The sequence below is a fragment of the Gorilla gorilla genome, chromosome 5 (assembly GCF_029281585.2).
Source record: "Gorilla gorilla gorilla isolate KB3781 chromosome 5, NHGRI_mGorGor1-v2.1_pri, whole genome shotgun sequence".
Taxonomy (NCBI): domain Eukaryota; kingdom Metazoa; phylum Chordata; class Mammalia; order Primates; family Hominidae; genus Gorilla; species Gorilla gorilla.
The window spans coordinates 116,548,663-116,569,267 of NC_073229.2; the positions used below are offsets into that span (position 1 = coordinate 116,548,663).

Consider the following 20,605-nt stretch of genomic DNA (forward strand, 5'->3'; position numbering starts at 1 on the left):
ATGAACTCTCTCCCAAGGGTGGTCTCATTAACTTAGAGCAAAATGAAAGTATAGATATCTTTTTTAATGTGCAATGTGACAATAATTTGCAGACAGAAGATATACTCCCACACACTGGTATAATATAATATAATCAATTCTGATTCTTACACATGACAGTGTCAATTGACATACCATTGCAGTAATATTTTGCCTAATTCTTGACTGCCAAATAGAAATTCAATAATGCAATTGCATTTAGACCCAATAAAAAATTTCTCATTAGATCCATACAATTATACAATGTTTCACAGGTTCAGTTTTTCAAGAGACGGTGTCCTAGCTAGAGTAGCAGATACATACAGCTTGTCTTCCAGCACGTACCACACCAGTCAATAGTCTCCCAAAAATCTACTTAATCCTGTAGCATTGTAAAAAAGAGTGTTCACTCTTTGACCAGAAGATTCCATGGGACCATAGAAGGACATTTGGGTTATCGTATGGGAAGAGTTTTATTTTTAAAATTTTTTACAATGATTATAGATCATTTTAATCATTTATATTTCTTTCACTGTCTTGATGCCTTCGGAACCATGGCAGCACACAGAATACTTTAACATTTAAAAAAAATAACAATAAATTATATGTATAATAATATTTCAGTTAAGCTCTTAAATTGGCATATAGGTTAATAGAAAGTTGTAGGAATGAAAAACACATGCCCCTGGAGTGTTAAACAGTCTGCTCCAAAGCAGGGATATTTCTACTTTGAAATAGTTAAAGTAATATGTTACATCTCAAAAACTTTCACAATATGCTTTGGACTTGATTGCTTTGTCAAATGTCTCCAATCTTGTGAAAATATTCCCTGATATTTAATTAACTGAAACCTTCTTCTCTTCAGATACAACCTCAATTGTAATTAAAAATGCATGTGTCAACATTTCTAATTAGTGGTGGTAATTAATATTTATTGAGGGTGCACAGGGCAGGTGGTGATGTTCTAGACCCTTGAGTAGCATGAGCAGAATTTCAGAGAAAAATACATTATGGCTGCATATATATGGCAAGGCGCACTCACAGGGTTTGTAAATTAAAGGATGAGGAGTTACTTTAGTGACTGTTATGTTGCCCCAAATACGCCATGATTTGACAATAGAGAAGCAAGCCAGGATGAAACCGATATGGCCAACATTTTCCCCTCTTAAATTTGTATTTCACTTCTTGCAATTTGATTATCTAAAGACTAGAACTAATTAAGATTTATAACAAACTCATTGAGGCAGCTGTTTGGAAAAGAAAATGATGATTTTGGAAAAGTAACAACTACAAATAGGATTGATTATTTGTTAACAAACACTATGAATACAGAAAATGCTGAAATTAGTTAGCTAAAATGGCAAACTGTATAGGTTCAATAACGGTATGTTTATACTGAGTCTTAATATCCTGTGATCTTTATCTGACATTTCACCCTGGAGAAGTTTATACTATGAAGTACTTTGAAGTTTCATGCATGAAAAAGTACTCTGACGCTCTTCAGTTTTATTAAAAGTTGAATGGAAAAAAAGAACAAAACAGAGCCAAGAGCAATAATTATTAATATAAACCACATAATTAATATTCAAAACAAAATTAGATGATAATATAGCACAAAAGCTAACAAGACAGGTTGGAATAAAACAAGGTACAATATTGTATTTAGGTCCAAAGATTAAACAAATAATATTATATATCAAAACAAGTTTAATTTTAATCATTTAAGAATATATTTTTAAAGCATAAATGTATTTGAAATGATAAGGGAACTGTTTCATGCACTCTGTAATCAAAAGATATATAAATAGAAGGGATATTATTTAAATGACACCAAAATCAGGATATTTTTTAAAAATCATAAACTTGAACACTTTAAAATTATGTAGACATACATTACATAGGTATAATGCATGTATATACAAACACTATATATACTTGTAATTAAGAACTGTGAAAAGCAAGTGACAAAAAGCAAAACATATGAAAATATGAAACATCAAAGCTTATCCTTAAAATTCTATTGTTGTTTCTAAGGAAAAATAGTAACACTGAAATAAGGAAAGGTAAACAAGGGGAATTCATGGGTAATTCACAAAAGAAAAATACAAAAATGAACAATAAGCATACAAAAATGTATTTACAGTCAATTAAAACTGAAGAAATAGAAAATCCAACTTAAAATGGCAATAAGGTTTTTTTGACCTACTACATTAGTACATGTTAAAATGTTTCAAATTTTGTTTTCATGTGTTGAGAACCTGTCATATTTATATACTGTTGATGGGATGCTGAAAACTAGTACCATCTTTTTGGTGGACATTTGAGTCTATGTATCAATTCCACTTCTAGGTATTTCTCTGAGGAGTTAATCAGCAACTGGCCAAAGTTGAAGTGACAAGAACTGGAGTAGTTAGTGCCCTGAATAGCAAAAACCTAAAAACAATCAAAATATTAGTCAATAGCAAATTTGTTAAATTATGAAATGCTCATTCACTGGCATAATATGCAACTGTATTAAATATTTAGGTTATAATGCATTGGTATGAAATATCAATGATAAGTTAAGCGTGAAAAATGGATTACAGAAGAATATATAGAGCAAAACCTAAGCAGTGTTTTTTCAAAGCATGTTAGTGAAATATAACTTCCACAAAAAAGAGTTATGTAATCTGTATAATCAAATTGTTTGGAAAATGATGCATATTTTATCCTTTTTTTAGAGAGTCACAAGGCATATGAGTATATTACAGGCGCTGAAAAATCTGGCCACAAAACAATTTTGTTTAGGTCAAATTGCTTGCTAAAATTATTTTGTGTTTTTTTGCATAATTTTTTGGAATATGTCCGGTCTAGTACTCCATATTTCACTTTGGAAAATGTTGCTCTGCATGCATAGAAATAAAAATCCGTCAAGGGAGATACCAAATTAACAATGGTCACCCTAGAGAATGAGAAATTTAGAAACTTTAATGTTCTAGTTTATACATTTCTCACATTGTACCATATTTGTTTTTTTTTAACTTGGGTAATTAGAAAAATAAAAGTTTAAAAGGAATGAGGGAGTGAAAATGAACATAAGTGCAGGCTGCTGGTTTAAACAGCACCTTCCATACAGCCTTGTAGACTCCTTGCTTAAATATCTAATAAACTTTTCAAAAAATTACTAACTTACAAAACACCTAAAACTACACCTTACAGAAATATTATAATCAGATTCTTTGGAGTATTTACCCTAACCATAAAGTCATGGGCCTGAATATATAAAATGTATTCATGTTTCATTTTATGAAGTATAATAGCATTGTCAGCCTCAAAAATGGTACTCATTTTGTTTCTTTCCCATTGCATATTTTCAGTCCCAGAGTCCCAGCTTTGATACCAACCAAATGCTGCCACTTCCTATAGCATGCTTTTGGAATGGCCAGAGCAGTGATCATCTGCTGCACCTATCTCCTGTAATTTTTAAATCCATCTGGACATGGCAAATTTCTGGAAACAAAGGTCAGAAATGAAGTTAGCCAGTGGTGCTTGCATCCAGTCTAAGGTGTCGTTTCCAACAGTAAAGTGTGGTGGTCTGAAAGGAGAAGACCAAACTACTGAGAGCAGGCACTGTATGAATTAAAGATGATCGGGGATGCCATAGTTCAGAGAATCCAAAAAACAAATAATGAGGATAGTAGAAAAGATACATTCAGTTTAGCAGAGGCACAGAGAAAACTGCCAACTGAGCTGGTTGCTGCAATAATCTGCCATCCTCCATTTCTCCCACTAGTGGTTAACCTAAAAAGAGACACTGAGTAAGGTAAAAGGCATGCCATACCCCTTTCATTTACCAAATATGGGGCCCATGAATGAAAGAAATAAACAAACATGGGACCTTTGAAAGGGAAAAGAGACATCAACTTTGTCTTCCTCCACCTACCTTTTAGAATGGTGCAGGAACTATAAGAAAATTTTGACAGCTACTTCCTATCTTCCTTTCTTCACACGAAGTGAAGAAAGTCAACCACAATGAGAAAAGAAAGATGAGGTAAACATGCCAAAAATGTCTGCCTCAACTACAGCAAAATAAATGGAAATGGAGGAAAATGAAGCTGGTTAAGATGAGGTAAAATTTGCAGAAATTCTAAGCTGTGGGAGTGAGAGAGACTCCACTGGATATGATAAAGGGCACCAATAACACTGCACACGTTCTTCCACTGAACACACAGATCTTGACTCTGATGTACAATATGCCCTATTCTGGATGTTGAGGACATAAGGATAAGCAAAGTGAAGTCTGTTTAAAATTATGATGTGGAAGATATAAGGAACTTCTAAAATACAGACAAAAACCACGGACGTAAAACTCAAAGGCAAATGACAGATACGTGGGCAAGAAAGGGTGAACCAAAAAAAAAAAAAAGGATGATAGCTCTTTAAAACGTGGGGGTGTGGGTGGATGTGAAACAATTCTCTCAGGAAACAAAGTCAGTTATCCAAGAAACAAGGTACATTTTCTTTGGATTACAAATATTAATACATATAAGGGTTTCATATTCCACCAGAAAAAAAAAAGATTCAAGGATGAAGAAATGCATTATACTGCAAGCATGTCCTCAAACTTCAGATCATACCAAGGACACCCTCTCTTATTACAATATCTCATAAACTTTGACCAGCTCAATAAGATAAAAAACATAAAAGAAGCATAGGAATTGAAAGAAGTCTATAAAACATTATTCTTTGTAAATTATTGTATTTTTTCCCGAGGCATGGGAGAATCAACTGGAAAATAAAAAAATCATTAGGATCACTAATTAAAGTGGCTAGTCACAAAATAAATATACACTATCAAGAGTTCTCTTAATTTCCTTACAAGCCAGCAATAATTTGTGAAAATTTTTGGCAAAACGATTAAATCCACAATAATGATATCAATACAAGCACAGGAAAATTCAGTCATTTTGTTTTGTTACTATTTATCATATATATATCTAATAATGGTGAAAAGCTAGTATTAATGTGTCAGAACTATTATTTAGCCACAAATAACCGTTTTCGAAAAACTTATGATAGGCCGGGCACGGTGGCTCACGCCTGTAATCCCAGCACTTCGGGAGACTAGGGCAGGTGGATCACGAGGTCAAGAGATCGAGATCATCCTGGCCATCGTAAAACCCTGTCTCTATGAAAAATACCAAAGATTAGCTGGGCGTGGTGGCAGGTACCTGTAATCCCAGCTACACTGGAGGCTGAGGCAAGAAGGAGGCGGAGAGTGCAGTGAGCCCAGATTGTGCTACTGCACTCCAGCCTGGGCAAAAAGAGTGAAACTGTCTCAAAAAAAAAAAAAAAAAAAAAAAAAAAGAAAAGAAAAGAAAAGAAAAACTTATGATAATATAGCCCAATAGCCCAATATTACTTAAGAATAAAACAGAAATATATCACGTCATATATTTTGTCATATAAATTTCTAAAACATATGTTCATAGAAAAAATGAAAAGCTTTCTATCTTAAATGGTGAGATTAAAGGCCATTTTTATATCACGTTCTACTTCAGAAAAATGTGTTATTTTAAAGAAAAGGCTTATGTACTTCTAGAGATGGAAAAGATGGAACTTGGAGTTAAGTAGCTATAAAAAACATTTTTGTTTTAATTAAGTAGTAACCAACAATCATTCAATAGCAAATAGTCTACTGTGGCCCTTTTAATACCAACAATTCTTTCACAGAAAAATAATTGTGCTGATCATAAAAAGTAGTTAACTTCAGTAACTTGGCTCTGGTGACAGCATTATGGAGTGTGATCATCTGAATATTACGAATTTAGAGTCATTTTGACAAACGAACTGCGGGTTCACTGATAATCTTCATGGATAATAAAGCATATGACAACTATGTTATTGAAGGAGTAGCTGGTGAAATACAGTATTTACCAAAAAAAAATCCCAGGAAATACTCGAGAAATATTAAAAGAACTAGCTGGAAATGTTTAAAGAATATCAAAGTTCAGAGAGGGGAAAAAGTCATTTGGCTTTGTCTATGTATTAGTCAGGCCTCTCCAGAGAAACAGGATCTGGGAACTAGCATGTCTAGAATTAGTTCCTTCCAGTGGGTTCTTGGTCTCACTGACTTCAAGAATGAAGCCGGGGACCTTGGCAGTGAGTGTTACAGCTCTTAAAAGGTGGTGCGTCCAGAGTCATTTGTTCCTCCTGGTGGGTTCGTGGTCTTGCTGACTTCAGGAGTGAAGCCTCAGACCTTCGCAGTGAGTGTTACAGTTCTTAAAGATGGTGTGTCCAGAGTATTTTCCTTCAGATGTTCAGATGTGTCTGGAGTTTCTTCCTTCCGGTGGGTTCGTGGTCTCACTTGACTTCAGGAGTGAAGCCACAGACCTTGGCAGTGAGTGTTACAGCTCTTAAAGGTGGTGCGTCTAGAATCGTTTGTTCCTCCTGGTGGGTTCGCGGTCCTGCTGACTTCAGGAGTGAAGCCTCAGACCTTCGCAGTGAGGGTTACAGCTCAGAAAGGTAGTGCTGACCCAAAGAGTGAGGAGCAGCAAGATTTACTGTGAATAGCAAAAGAACAAAGCTTCCACACTGTGGAAGGGAACCCGAGTGGGTTGCCAGCTCAGGCTTGGGTTGCCAGCGTTTATTCCTTTATTTGGCCCCACCCATGTCCTGCTGAATGATCCATTTTACAGAGCAATGATTAGTCCATTTTACAGAGTGCTGATTGGTCCGTTTTTACAGAGTGCTGACTGGTGCATTTACAAACCTTTAGCTAGACAGAGAGCACTGATTGGTGCGTTTTTACAGAGTGCTGATTGGTGCGTTTACAAACCTTTAGCTAGACACAGAGCATTGATTGGTACATTTTCACAGAGTGCTGATTGGTGCATTTACAAACCTTTAGCTGGACACAGAGCGCTGACTGATCTGTTTAGAATCCTTTAGCTAGAGAGAAAAGTTCTCCAAGTCCTGACCCGACCCAGAAGCCCAGCAGCTTCACCTCTCACTAAGAGTGCCCGAAGCAGAAGGTGGTCATCCCCACTCACACAGTCAGGCAAGAGTGTGATTCCTCCCTTCCTCCCACTTTCTCTTCTATTCAGGCCCTCAGTGTATTGGACGATGCCCAGCCACACTGGTGAGGACCAACTACATTGTTTAGTTCCTCATCTCAAATGCTAATCTCCTCCAGAAACACCCTCACAGACCCAGAAATAATGTTTAACCAGGTATTTGGGCATCTAGTCAGTTGAAACCTAAAATTCACTATTACAGCCTATATTTATTTTTGTATTATACCTAAGTTTGCTCATATTTTCCTGCAGGAGTTAGCTACAACAATGATGAAGACTACCATGCTTTAAAACAAATTTGAAACCATATAGTTAGAAAGACAAAGACATCAACCATCGCCATTTCTAGCACAGTTCTCCTCCCGACATAGAGAAAATTGTCTGAAGTAGAAAGTCTATCTTCCTGACCTATAACATGATTATGTGTCAGTATGTAGTTATTAATTTATTATGTCCTAAATAACTTCAGACTTAGGCATAAATCCCTTCAAGTCTAATTTGGCTGTTTGGTATCCTTAAACAAATATAAATCTCCTATCTGAATGTCATACCAAGAAGCAATTTTAATTCTAAATTATTTGTGTTAGGATATGATGGTTTTATAAGGTTTTAGCTTAATAAAACATATACTCCTATACATATATATTCAACTCCTTACTCTTGTTTTCACTTCTTTCTTATGTATCTTGATACTGGTTCTTCTTCTCGTATAGCATTAGAGATAGATCAAAATCTTTGCTTTTAAGAACTATTGCAATAAAATCTAATACATCCTAGTTTTTCCCGTCTTTAGTCTTGAAGGGATTAAATTTGCTAGAGTTTTGTGAGACTTTTATTCTTGAAATATATAACTTGTTCAGTGGACCACTCACTAAGTAAAAAATTATCTTCTGAATATATGAAGAATGTATAAATTGAGAACACATCAATTCTGTTCCAATAAAAAATACAGTCTTTGACAAAGGGACAACAAATAATCAATTTAAAATCCATATGTGTGAATTGCATTAATCATGAAATATTACATTTGATTTATTTTAATTCTAACTTTTAAGGGCATTATATAAGATATATAATAGCTCAGTATTATTTTCCCAAATACAAATTTAGCAATATTTGGAATTAATTTTAAAAGATGTTCCTTATTAACTAACTAGAGAATAATTGATTTTCATTATATTTTTCCTTGGGGATTTACAGAAATTGTCTTCAGAGAATTTAATCCATGAAAACTATGATGATAATATGTTAGAACATATTCGTTAAATTCAGGTTTGCCTTTAAATATTTCAACTATTTGCCCTTCAAAATTTCTCATAAACTATTCCATAGTAGACTAAATTCAAATAGGAATGTGATACAAATTTCAATAATCTCTTGTTCATGGCACCAGGAGCATAAATGAAAATTTAAATTGAAAGAGATCTAACTGGGGGTGGGGGCAGTAAAATGTAGAGAACATTTACCATGCACAGATCTATCAGACTTCATGATGGCCAAATCAGAATTGACACCAATTCTAACCTACCTGTGCCCTCCAACCAGAGTTAACTGGTATAGCAGCAGCCCTACTTTTAGACAATATTTTCATATTGGCAAACTCTCCCGACAGCAACATATAGTAAAGAAACATAGTACATATGTTTATATAGTATATAGCAACATATACTACAGCAACATACAGTACAGACAAACAAGTTAATTTGGAGCTCATGAGTATTAAACGAGAGGATTAAATAGAGGGTGGGTACAGAAAGTGAAACTAAGGGGTTGCTTACTAAGGATGAATATCCAAATGGCGCCAGTTTAGTCAAGAGTTCAACATCAAAATATCTTATAATGTTGATATTGTTGAATTTATAGCATTGTTTCTTTCATGGTTTTCTGTCTTTTATTTGTTTGGTAGGCATTGTCAATAAAATGTTATGATTAAGTCATTTTCATTTTTCTCTCCATTGTTTCTACAAAGATGTTGTAAATTTTGTTGCAACAGAAGAAAAAAATTAACATAGTCACTGCAAATTCTAAAGTAAATGGTTCCAAAAACATTATATGCGATTCAATTTCTTAGGTGGTACTATATTACATCTGCAGAGAGAAATAAGAACCTAAATGAGAAATAGCAAATTACTTCTTCAAGTTTTGAAATCATTAAATAATAGAGCAAAGATGTAAATGATCTGAGCCAACAATCAACAAGTATTTATAATTGGTGAAGGTGCTTTAGCAGCAAAGGAGTGAAACAAATGCACTATTTTTGTGTGTGTGAGGTGGTATGTTCATTGATTAAAACAAATACATAAATCCAAACATTTGAGTTGATATCTCCCACAATCACGGTTCCTATATTGTCTTCAAACCATGTCACTTTTACCACATTAATTAGAAATCGCTACATTCTAGATAAAACCAGCCTTGCTTTTTTTTTTTTTTTTTTGTCTTCTACAACCTTGCTACTCAAAATACTGTAGGTAGGGGAGTTAATTAGAAGTGTAGAAGTGCAGAATTTCAGGTCCCAAACAGATCTGCTGAATAGGACCTTAATTTTAACAAATCTATAAGTGATTCAAATATACATTAGATTGAGAAAAACTCCATTTAGAAAAACTGTTCAACAATACTATTAAATTTTTATAGAGAAATCTAAAAGCATAAAGAGTGTCGATATGGACAAGAGACAGGGAAATACTGTATAGAAGAGGGTGGTTACTCATCAAAGACCCCACTCTCAAGCCTGAAGACCTGTGGCCCTAAATAAGGACAGGCAATCCTGTTTTTGTACCCTTAGAGTTGCCTTTTGGCCCACTATGCCCCCTATCCTGCACCCATATAAACCATCAACCCTAGACTCCAGAAGCAGACCAGCAAGTCAGCAGATCAGCAGATGGACAGACATGGATGGACTGCAGAATGACGCCACAGAAAAAGAGAAAAGAGAAGGAACAGTCGAATGCCTAGAGGAGTTTGGCTGGGGGTGGTTGGAGAGGAATCCACAGCTGGGCAGCCTGACTCCAGGGGAAGATCACCTCCCCACTCCATCCCTACATTCTGGCTCCCCATCCACCCCGCTGAAAGTCACCTCCATCACTCAATAAAACCTTGCATTCAACCTTCAAGCCTGTGAGTGACCCAATTTTTCTTGGAAGAGGGGCAAGAACTCAGGATACAGAAAGCTGTTACACTGGCCCTCTGCCCTTGCAGAAAGGCAGAGGGTCCATTGATCTGAGTCACACTCAAGCATTCTGCGGACAGCAAAGCTGAAAGAGTTTTGTAACACTAGGTTTACAGGAACCCACACCTTAAACACTGCTGTAGGAATGGAGCCCAAAGCACTCACCCCGGCCTCTGCATCTGCCTGTCTGCATGCTCCCTTGACTACAAGGGTTTGAGCAGTGGGGCAACCTAACAGGCCAGCCACACCCCTCTTGCACATCCTGTGAGGGGGATCAGGGAACTCTCCTGTTTCACTGTCACCATTTTTATGTTACATTCAAAATTAATTTTTCAAAATAAATTAATATTCCTCAGGCAGCAGGGAGAAACTTGATTCGAAAATATCCACTCTTTTTAGTTCCCACAAATGGAGCTCCCTGTCCTTGGTCCTTTTTACACCTGGCTCTGCTCTACACTATGAGGATTCTTTATGCAAATGGGCTTGACAGTATGAATGTTCAAGCTCTATACACCCACTTCTATAAATAGCCACCCAATGGCCACCCTCAACCCTCTGGTGCAACACTTCAATGCAGTAGTAAGATACACATGTCAGTAGTAAGATACCAGTTACTCCTTTTAGACTTAGAGCATGGTTCCAGACAGGTGTGGGATATAAAAGAACATAGCTTAACTTCAAGACTGGAGCAAGGCACAGTTAAAGGAGGACCAGAGCAGAAGATATGGATAAAATGGGGCCCATGGCCAGGCGTGGTGGTTCACCCCTGTAATCCCAGCACTTTTGGAGGCCAAGGCAGACAGATCACGAGGTCAGGAGATCGACACCATCCTGGCTAACATGGCGAAACCCCATCTCTACTAAAAATACAAAAAATTAGCTGGGCATAGTGGTACATGCCGGTAATCCTAGCTACTGGGAGGCTGAGGCAGGAGATTCGCTTGAACCCGGGAGGCAGAGGTTGCAGTGAGCCGACATTGCCTCACTGCACTCACTCCAGCCTGGGCAACAGAGGGAGACTCTGTCTCAAAAAAAATAAAATAAAATAAAATAAACAAAGTGGGGCCCATGTCTGGTGCCCAAGCTTCCTGGGTCTGTGGTCATTACTCTTTGTGAAGATCATGTAAGATTTTGGACCAATAACTTAGGATGTATTTAAAAATCCTTTATGTAGAAGTGATTTTTTAAAACATTAACACTTTTCAAAATGCACCCAAATTAGTATTATAATTTTATAAAGTTCTGTGCAGATAATGCTCTAAGAGCAGAAAAGAAAATTCCCTTTAGAGCAGTGAGAGTCTGAAAGATACATCTCCTTTAAGTTGGAGATGAATTAAAAATCTTCCACATTTGTTAAAGTAACTTAGAAAACCTCCTAAATCCAAGTTTCTGTCTGAGTTTCCTTTTCCACAAACACTCTGGTTTATAATGTATTTCACATTTTTGTCATGAGATAACCCTCATACCCTACTGTGATATGCATAAATACATTTTTAATCTAAAATACATAGTTAAGCACTGAAATATAAGAATCAGAGAAAAGATCAGTGAGGAAAATAAATTGTGTTTCCTATAAAAACAAAAACAGAACGCTAAAAATCTCTTTTCTCTTAAATAGGTTATTTTAATTCTGAGCTGTACATTCATCATTTCTTTCCTAGACCTTTAGGATAAAAAGCACACACATCTAAATCTGAATATTAACATTCAGTAAATATTTAAATTAGTACTGAAGAGAAGTAGTCTGCAAGCCCAATAGAGTGTGCTCACTCATTCATAACTTCTTTCAGCTCTTTGCTTTGTGTCTAAACACTGTTTTCTATAATGCTTAATATATTTACAATAAATATAAAACTTGGTTAAATAATTTTCTTTCACTACAGGGCTGAAATTAATTTCAGTTTGTCACAAAGAAAGTTAAAGTGTTGTAGACTTTTTTTTGAAAAGGCATGTAAAGCATAATGCTAATCATAAGTTTAACTGAATCAAAACACAAAACAGGCACTTTCATAATGTATTCAATCCCTAATTGAAATTCAACATCATTTAGAAATTAAAATTTTTAGATGCCATAATTGCTTCAATAACCTTTTGTGCATTATATGTTAAATATTTGACTGCATTAAAAAGTATTTAACTGATTGCTGTTAAATCACTGAGACACACTCTCAGCAAAGAGCTTATGCCAAATAAGTCAATTGTTGCAATCTCTTATACCAGCAAGTAAAAGCCATCAACATTTTTGCAGCCATCATCATCCACACACTTCAAAAAGTTAATAACTCAAATATTTTGTTTTATAATTTAAATCTCCTTTACCTCTTCCCCTCAAGATTTGGATTTTTGTTACAAGTCTCTCGATGGAAACCCTTAATCTAAAAAAAATTTATCATTTCACTTTAACTGTGCCTTCTCTGCCTGTCTGATTTATGCTCTAAACATATGCACCATGATGCCTTTGGAACTAGGTTGTGGCCTTGAGTTCTCAAGGTCAAGTGCATGGTTGACAATTTTTCCTTACAAGTGTGCCGGCCATATTGATATGGGATTATAAGAGGTCCTTTTCACAGTATTATATTACACATTCATTCTATGCATGTTATTTTTTAATAAACTTTATTTTATAATAGTTTCAGATTTACAAATTACAAAGATATTACAAATTTCCATATGCCTTACATCTAATTGCCCCTATTTTTATAATCTTACATTAGTATAGTCCATTTGTTATAATTGATGACCAATATCAACATATTACTAAAGTAAATAACTTTGTGAAGATTTTTCTTTTTTTTTTCTTTTCCTCCAGGATTTCATTCAGAATACCACATAATGCTGCCTGTCTCCTTCAGCTACTCTTGGCTGTGACAGTTTCTCAGAGTTTATTTTGATGTCACTGATTGTTTTGAGAAGTAATGGTCAAGTATTTTGTATAATGTCTCAATCAAAATGTATATTGTAGTTTTCTCATGATTAGACTGTAATTATGTGTTTTGGAGGACGAAAACCACAGAGGCCAATTGCTATTTTCATGACAACATACCAAGGGTACAAACCATCAACATTACTTAGCAATCACTGTTTATATTTACTTTGATCATCTGGATGAAATAGTGTTTGTCAGGTTTCTCCACTGCAAAGTTACTCTTTTTTTTTTCTTTATTGAACTCTTTAGAAGAAAGTCACTTTGCACAACCCATACCTAAGAAGTAGAGAATTATTTTCCACCTCCTTGAAGGTAGAGTATCTTTATAATTATTTGGAATCCTGAAAAAATTTTTCTCTCATTCCTATTCATGTGTTTATTCAAACATTTTTACATCAGTTTGGATTCATGCATATTTGTTTCGAACTTTTACTTAGAATCTGCAACTACATTATTTTATTGGTCAAATTATTGTAGCTGTGGCTTCTGGGAACTCTTTTAGTTGGATCTTGTGTCACTTTCATATAGCCCCATCAATGTGTTACTGAGTTTTTTTCTTATTGTTTTGTTTGGATTTTATCACTTTCTTACTTTACAGCACTATAAAATTCTTCAGACCTAGCTTGTATGTTTTCTGCCCCATCTTAGGATCAGCCTTTTTTTTTCCCAAGAAACCCTGCTTTATTTTATTGGAAAACAATATTAGAAACCAAAATCTAGGAGCTAGATGTGCCCATTACTACTAGGATATCATTATCTGTAGACCCTCTCAGCTGACAGAGCAAGGAAATATATGTGTGTATACTAACCACTGTATACACACATATCTATTAATATTTCCTTATGTAGCCATTCATGTCTATGTTAAACCGATTAGTGTTAAACTTCAACACTAATTCATTACAACATGAATAGCTTTAGCCTTCTTTCTTTGCTTATCTATAAATTCTCACTCCAGGAGCAGAAGAAACCTGGCTCCCACCATCTTCCACCCATTTACTTACTTGTTCAATTCCAGTATATATGTATAAGAGTTTCAGAATTTTCAACCTCTATCCCTGAGAGAAACACCTTTACTGTTTCTTACAAATAGAATATAGTGCTTATATGCAGCTCTTGTCTTTTGGTCTTCTACCTCAATTACATGATCAGTCCAAGAACGGTCATTGATTTTCAGTCCGTTCAGGTTTTTTGTTTTGTTTTGTTTTTTGTTTGATGAACAAAATGACAATTTCCAAGCTCTTTCCATATGGAACTGAAAAGCTATGTTTTTTTATAATTACATTTATTTAACTTCCTACAAAAAGAAACATTACAAAGAATGAGAGATTTAAAGTTACATTCACTTGGAGTATGTGATTTTAACTAGCATTTTCCCCAAGGTAAAGAAAATGAAGCTAAAGTGTGATATTTTAGGTACACACAAGTTCCTAGAAGAAAAAGTTCTGAGTAGCCTAAAGTAGGCCTGGACACTATTTCTTTTGGTCTTGACAGTAGACCACAATGTTTTGAGCATGTTGATTCATTTTGTAAATGAATTAATTATTCATTATGTTATGTGTTAAATCTTTAGTTAGCATTTAAATATATTGATGTGAGATACAGAAACCATGAACATGACTTAGCAATCATGTGAAATAGCTTCTTCTTTAATCATCATATATTGAAGGAGGGTACTTAAAAAGATGCTCCACTGTTTGCTTATCAGTGGGCACAGTTCCCATAGAAACATGCTGGTTTGGGGGAAAATAATAAATAATATTTTTTATGACATGATGACTCAGGGTTAATGGTAGAAAACTCAGGCTTCTGGGCCCTCAAAGAGAGGACAGGCAAAGTTTATTTTAGGAAACTAATGCTTAATAATTCAAACTAATTAGCCACAGAAAATACGAGGGATGAAATATGCTTTGGATAAAACCACATTGTAAAATATAGAAATTATATATGAAGATAGAACTTTTAGAATATTTGTCAACAGTATGTGCTCTCTATATACATGCATATGTGTGTTTAATTGAAATCCTGTGCCTCAAACTTAAAGACAATTTAGCATAATTTTAAATATGGGCCATGTTCATGCTATAACAATATTTCTGGTTCATAAACAGAAGCACACACTTTCCAACACCACAGTGTTGATGAATATGTGGTTACTAAATTCTAACCAGCTAAAGGAAAAATGCACTAGATCTCAAATATTTAACTCAATTCTTCAGGACCAGGTTTAAAGTTTCACAAATATTAGTAAGCCTAAACTCTATTGTTTGTGTTTCAAGAATCTTAACCAAAAGGAAACAAGTTTAACTTTAGAAATATTTTGGTCAAATTAATTCCACCATAATTAAGTACACAAACCACTGATTGTGAAACACTTTAAAAATTCTTGGAGGGAATGTGATAATCTAAGTTCCTCATGCCGATGTGGTTTTAATATTTTATTGTCCTTCACTTTTACTCAATCTATAAACACCAGCCTTTCACGTTACCATGATGAGAACACAAGGCCGTTTATTATTATTGCAAGAGTATTTGAGGTAAAGTGTAATAGAACTGAATGTTTTAAAAATATTTGATGAAATCAAATGTATTTTTAAAGATTATGAAAGGTCTAGCTAAGTTCAAAGGTCATACTTTGGTGATAAAATACACCACTTCAAAGTGAAAATAATAGGCTTTCATTTATGGCGGTATTAGTGGTTTCATTCTTTTCAAATGTATTTCTATGTAACTTAGAAAAGTAGGAAACAGAGAGAGTCAGAGATATAGGTGAAAGTTTCCTCAAAATATAACATAAGAAATTTGGTCTTTAGTGCAGTTTATGAAAAAGTTGAGATTTTTGTCTTTTTTTTTTTTTTTTTTTACTTCAGGGAATTTAGCTTTAACTTAAAAGCCCTTTCACTGGTGAAAATTGATTTTTTTTTCTTAATCTAGAGGAAACGAAATATGTGTAGCCCAGCAGAGGAGGGAGAGGAGGTCAAGGGGTAAACAGTTTGATGCGGCACATCTTGAGCTCAATCCTGGGCATGTGATCTCTCACACTTATGTCCTCCCAACAGGGAGAATACAGCAGTGGTTTAGGCTTAAAATGCTGAGAAAAACTTCAAACAAATGTCTAAGAGAGTCCCTAGAACATTTAAACTTTTCTGTCACAGTCTTTGCTGTTCAATTATTTTTTTTTAACAGGATAGATGTACACTGGCAACTCAGCTGAAATTTTCTTTATGGTAGCTCTTTCATTATGGAGTGAGTGGTCTTTAATTAAGCTCTGAATCTGATCAAGTCACACTTTTTTTTTTAAGACACAAACTTCAAGTGGAGAAAATCTCCTTGCATTTATTTTATTCTTGTTCAAAGATTAAAGTGGGCATGATTTTCTGTAATCCCACACAGCCCTTCATAGCTAAAAGTTAATATTTCCAACTGGTTGCTTTGAGATTCCATACATATGGCTTAGTTATGAAGTCCTCCACAATTTCCATATTGAGAAATAAATTATGGACACCATCTCTAGAATTCAGTTTCTTTAAATAAGCTGAAGATTTGTTCTCTTTTTCTCCACTATGTTTCTATGCTAGTACTGTGCTATAAGTCTGAGGGCACCTCAAATTAGGCATAATTCTAAAATAATTCTAAAATTGAAGTGCCATTCATTTGATTAGAAATGTTACTTGATTTTGTTAAACTACTCATGTTTTTACTTTCAAAAATGTATGTTTTGTCACTTATTTTGTTTTCTATTTTAATTAAAGTTAACATTTTTTAGAAAAAAAGAAAGAGTTTTGCTCTCTTTCCCCAAACTACAAACTAACAAATCAAGAAATAAACAATTTTTGAAGTGTCATTCATTTTTTGGATTTTGTAAAATACTAGCTTGTCAGAAAAAATTTCCAATTTTTATCCAGATGTTTTGCACTCTTTTGCACATAGCCACAGGATAGTCAGAAGCGTGATCTACTAGCATTTACCACCAAATAGATTGTTGAAACTTCAAGCAGGAAACTGCCATAAACACTTTAATCAACAAGCCCCTTGAAGTAAAATGAATTAAGGCATTTAATTAAAAGAGACTCACTGGGCAATATGCATCCTGAATTTCTCTATGTAAATTATTATGTCAACATAGTTTCCTCTACAGTTTTTCAATCTTGCTTTTTTTCTTAAGTCTATGAATTAACATATTTATGGTTAAAACTATGCCTGAACTTTCTTATTTTCTCCTTCAAACCATTATTTTTCCCAGCATGTCCTTTGTTTGCTTTTCTCATCTCCTTTAGCACTTTGAATAATGACCTCTTCTTCCTCATTACAAACAATATTTGTCAATCACATCACTTATTCGTCCACAATTTTATAGGATTTTTCATTGTATAAAAATCACACAATCCAAAGGTGTTAAATAGAAAGGCAAATATTTTTCAGTCTAAATAAATTATGCGTCTGCATAGCCTAGGCATCAGTAGGCTAGCAGTCTCATTGAGGTTTCTCTATCACTAATCCAAGGAGTTATAACATAATTCTCTTTACTCCATCTACTATTTTAGAATTTTGGGGTCTAGGAGTGCAGATGGAAAATGAATGAAAAAAGGATTTCATAAAGTATAAATATTCATTATTGTGCCCAATATGCTGCTTATTTTTCAGATCCTGCTGGGTCCTGCCAGAAAAACAGAGGGTGTTCACTAAGGGAGCACACTTAATGGAAAATTCGTTGCGTTTTTCCTAATGCTCAAATTGGCAGTCTGTGTGTCATATGTTGAACACACGGAAATTCATATACGTGCTTGGGGCAGTTCAACACAATCCGGGAAATGTTCATAAACTTGATTTTCATATGTATTTAATATCAGATATGAGAGAACAAAGGGAATACATCTTTTTATAAATAATTAGATCTGGTATGATTAATGATGTCTGCATGTTGCATATTTATATGTACACACAAATACATATGTATGTATTCACTATATGAATATATTCCATTTGTTTAATAAGACTTATTTACTTAGAATCTAAAAATAAGGTGAAACAGATCTTATAACCAAATACATGTTTAAGGAGTTCTGTTCAATATTTAGAATAGATTTTAAATAGATTAAGTATGTTTATCAACCTACGGTTTTCATAACACAGCTTTGACTATTGTTCTGTATTCATAATAATTACTGGAAACATTTTACCTCCTCTTTATAATTGGCATCAATTATGCTAAACTATAAATCCAAACTATCTTAGAAAACCGAAAGATGCATTATTTACAAAGAAAGAAGCATTTCTTTCTAGGAAAATTAGTGCTGTTACTACAGAATCGAAGAAGAAAAATGATGTTAATAAAATATTAAGTTTAGCTTCATTAAATATTTTTATTAGTTTCATGTTACTTCAGCTCTTTCATTGTTTCAAATATACATCTCACATCCTACATTATTCTACTTACCAAAAGATACTTACCATGAGAAAGGTAAACTGCTCTTTTATTCTGAATACCTCATTTTTTCATAGTGTTGATTAGACAATAATCAAGTGCACATGAAATTCTGAATTCAAAGGATTTTTTTTCCAATCTCACCTTAAGTAAAGATGTGTAAAATGTGTAAAGAAATTTCAAGAGGATAACAGAATAAATATTTTAAATAAAGAATAAAATGCCAAGAATATGTGACATTTAAAAGAAGGTACGGAAAGATAAATATCAAAATATAGGAATAACTCAGACATATTGCAGGTTCAGTTCCAGACCACCGATAATCTGATCATCAAAATAAAGTGAATCACATTAATTTTTTTCTGCAGTGCGTATAGAAGTTGTGTTTACACTATACTGTAGTCTATTATGTGTGCAATAGCATAATAGCATTATGTTGAAAAAATATATATTCCTTAATAAAAAGATCTTATTGCTAAAAAATTCTAACAATCATCTGATCTTCTAGGGGGTAGTAATTATTTTTACTGGTGAAGGGTCTTACCTCAATTTTGATGGCTGCTAGTTGATCAGGGCTGTGGTTGCTGAAGGTTGGGATGGCTCTGACACCCAAACTTATTTTATAAAATAAGACAACAAGAAAGCTTGGTGTATCAGTTGACTCAGCTTTTCACAAAATATTTCTCTGCATCATGTAATGATATTTGATAGCATTTTACCTACAGTAGAACTTATTCCAAAATTAAATTAAGTTCTCTTAAACCTTGCTACTGCTTTATCAACTAAGTTTATGTAATATTTGAAATACTTTGTTGTCATCTCAACAAGCATTTTCAGTAGACTCCATCTCAAAAAAGCAATTTCTTTGCACATCCGTAAGAAGCAGACTCATCCATTCAAATGTAATCATGATACTGCAACAATTCAGTGATATCTTCAAATGCCACCTTTAATTCAACTTATTTTACTCTTTTCATCATATCTGCCATGACTTCCTCCACTGAAGTCTTCAACCCCTCAAAGCCATCCATAAGTACTGGAATCAACTTATTCTAAACTCTTGCTAATGTTTATATTGTGACCTCCTCCGATGCATCTCAAATGTTGTCAAGGGCATCTAAAATAGTGAATTATTTCCAAAAGATTTAGTTTGCCCAGATCCATCAGAGAAATTCACTTTATACAGCATTTATAAACTTACAGAGTGTATTTTTTTCTTTTTTTTTTATATACTTTAAGTTCTAGGGTACATGTGCACAATGGGCAGGTTTGTTACACAGGTATACATGTGCCATGTTGGTTTGCTGCACCCATTAACTCATCATTTACATTGGGTGTTTCTCCTAATGCTATCCCTTCCCCAGCCTCCCACCCCATGAGAGGCCCCAGTGTGTGATATTCTCCTCCCTGTGTCTAAGTGTTCTCATTGTTCAACTCCCATCTATGAGTGAGAACATGCGGTGCCTGGTTTTCTGTCCTTGTGATAGTTTGCTCAGAATGATGATTTCCAGCTTCATCCATGTCCCTGCAAAGGACATGAACTCATCCTTTTTTTATGGCTATGTAGTATTCCATGGTGTATATGTGCCACATTTTCTTAATCCAGTCTATCAATGATGGACATTTGGGTTGGTTCCGAGTCTTTCCTCTTTTGAGTAGTGCCGCAATAAACATATGTGTACATGTGTCTTTATAGTAGCATGATTTATAATCCTTTGGGTATATATCCAGTAATGGGATTGCTGGGTCAAATGGTATTTCTAGTTCTAGATCCTTGAGGAATCGCCACACTGTCTTCCACAATGGTTGAACTAATTTACACTCCCATCAACAGTGTAAAACTCTTCCTATTTCTCCACATCCTCTCCAGCATCTGTTGTTTCCTGACTTTTTAATGATCGCCATTCTAACTGGTGTGAGAGGGTATCTCATTGTGGTTCTGATTTGCATTTCTCTGATGACCAATGATCATGAGCATTTTTTCATTTGTCTGTTGTCTGCATAAATGT

General features: G+C 34.4%; 1 protein-coding gene across 1 annotated transcript in view; it reads right to left on the reverse strand.

Annotated features, from left to right (window-relative positions):
- Positions 1-474: 474 nt before the first annotated feature.
- Positions 475-20,605, reverse strand: part of LOC134758706 (uncharacterized) — a 346,019-nt gene continuing 325,888 nt past the window's right edge. Inside the window, exon 5 of the mRNA XM_063707332.1 lies at positions 475-2,451. Coding sequence (XP_063563402.1) covers positions 2,314-2,451 — 138 coding nt within the window. The 3' untranslated portion in view covers positions 475-2,313. The remainder of the gene's footprint in view (positions 2,452-20,605) is intronic.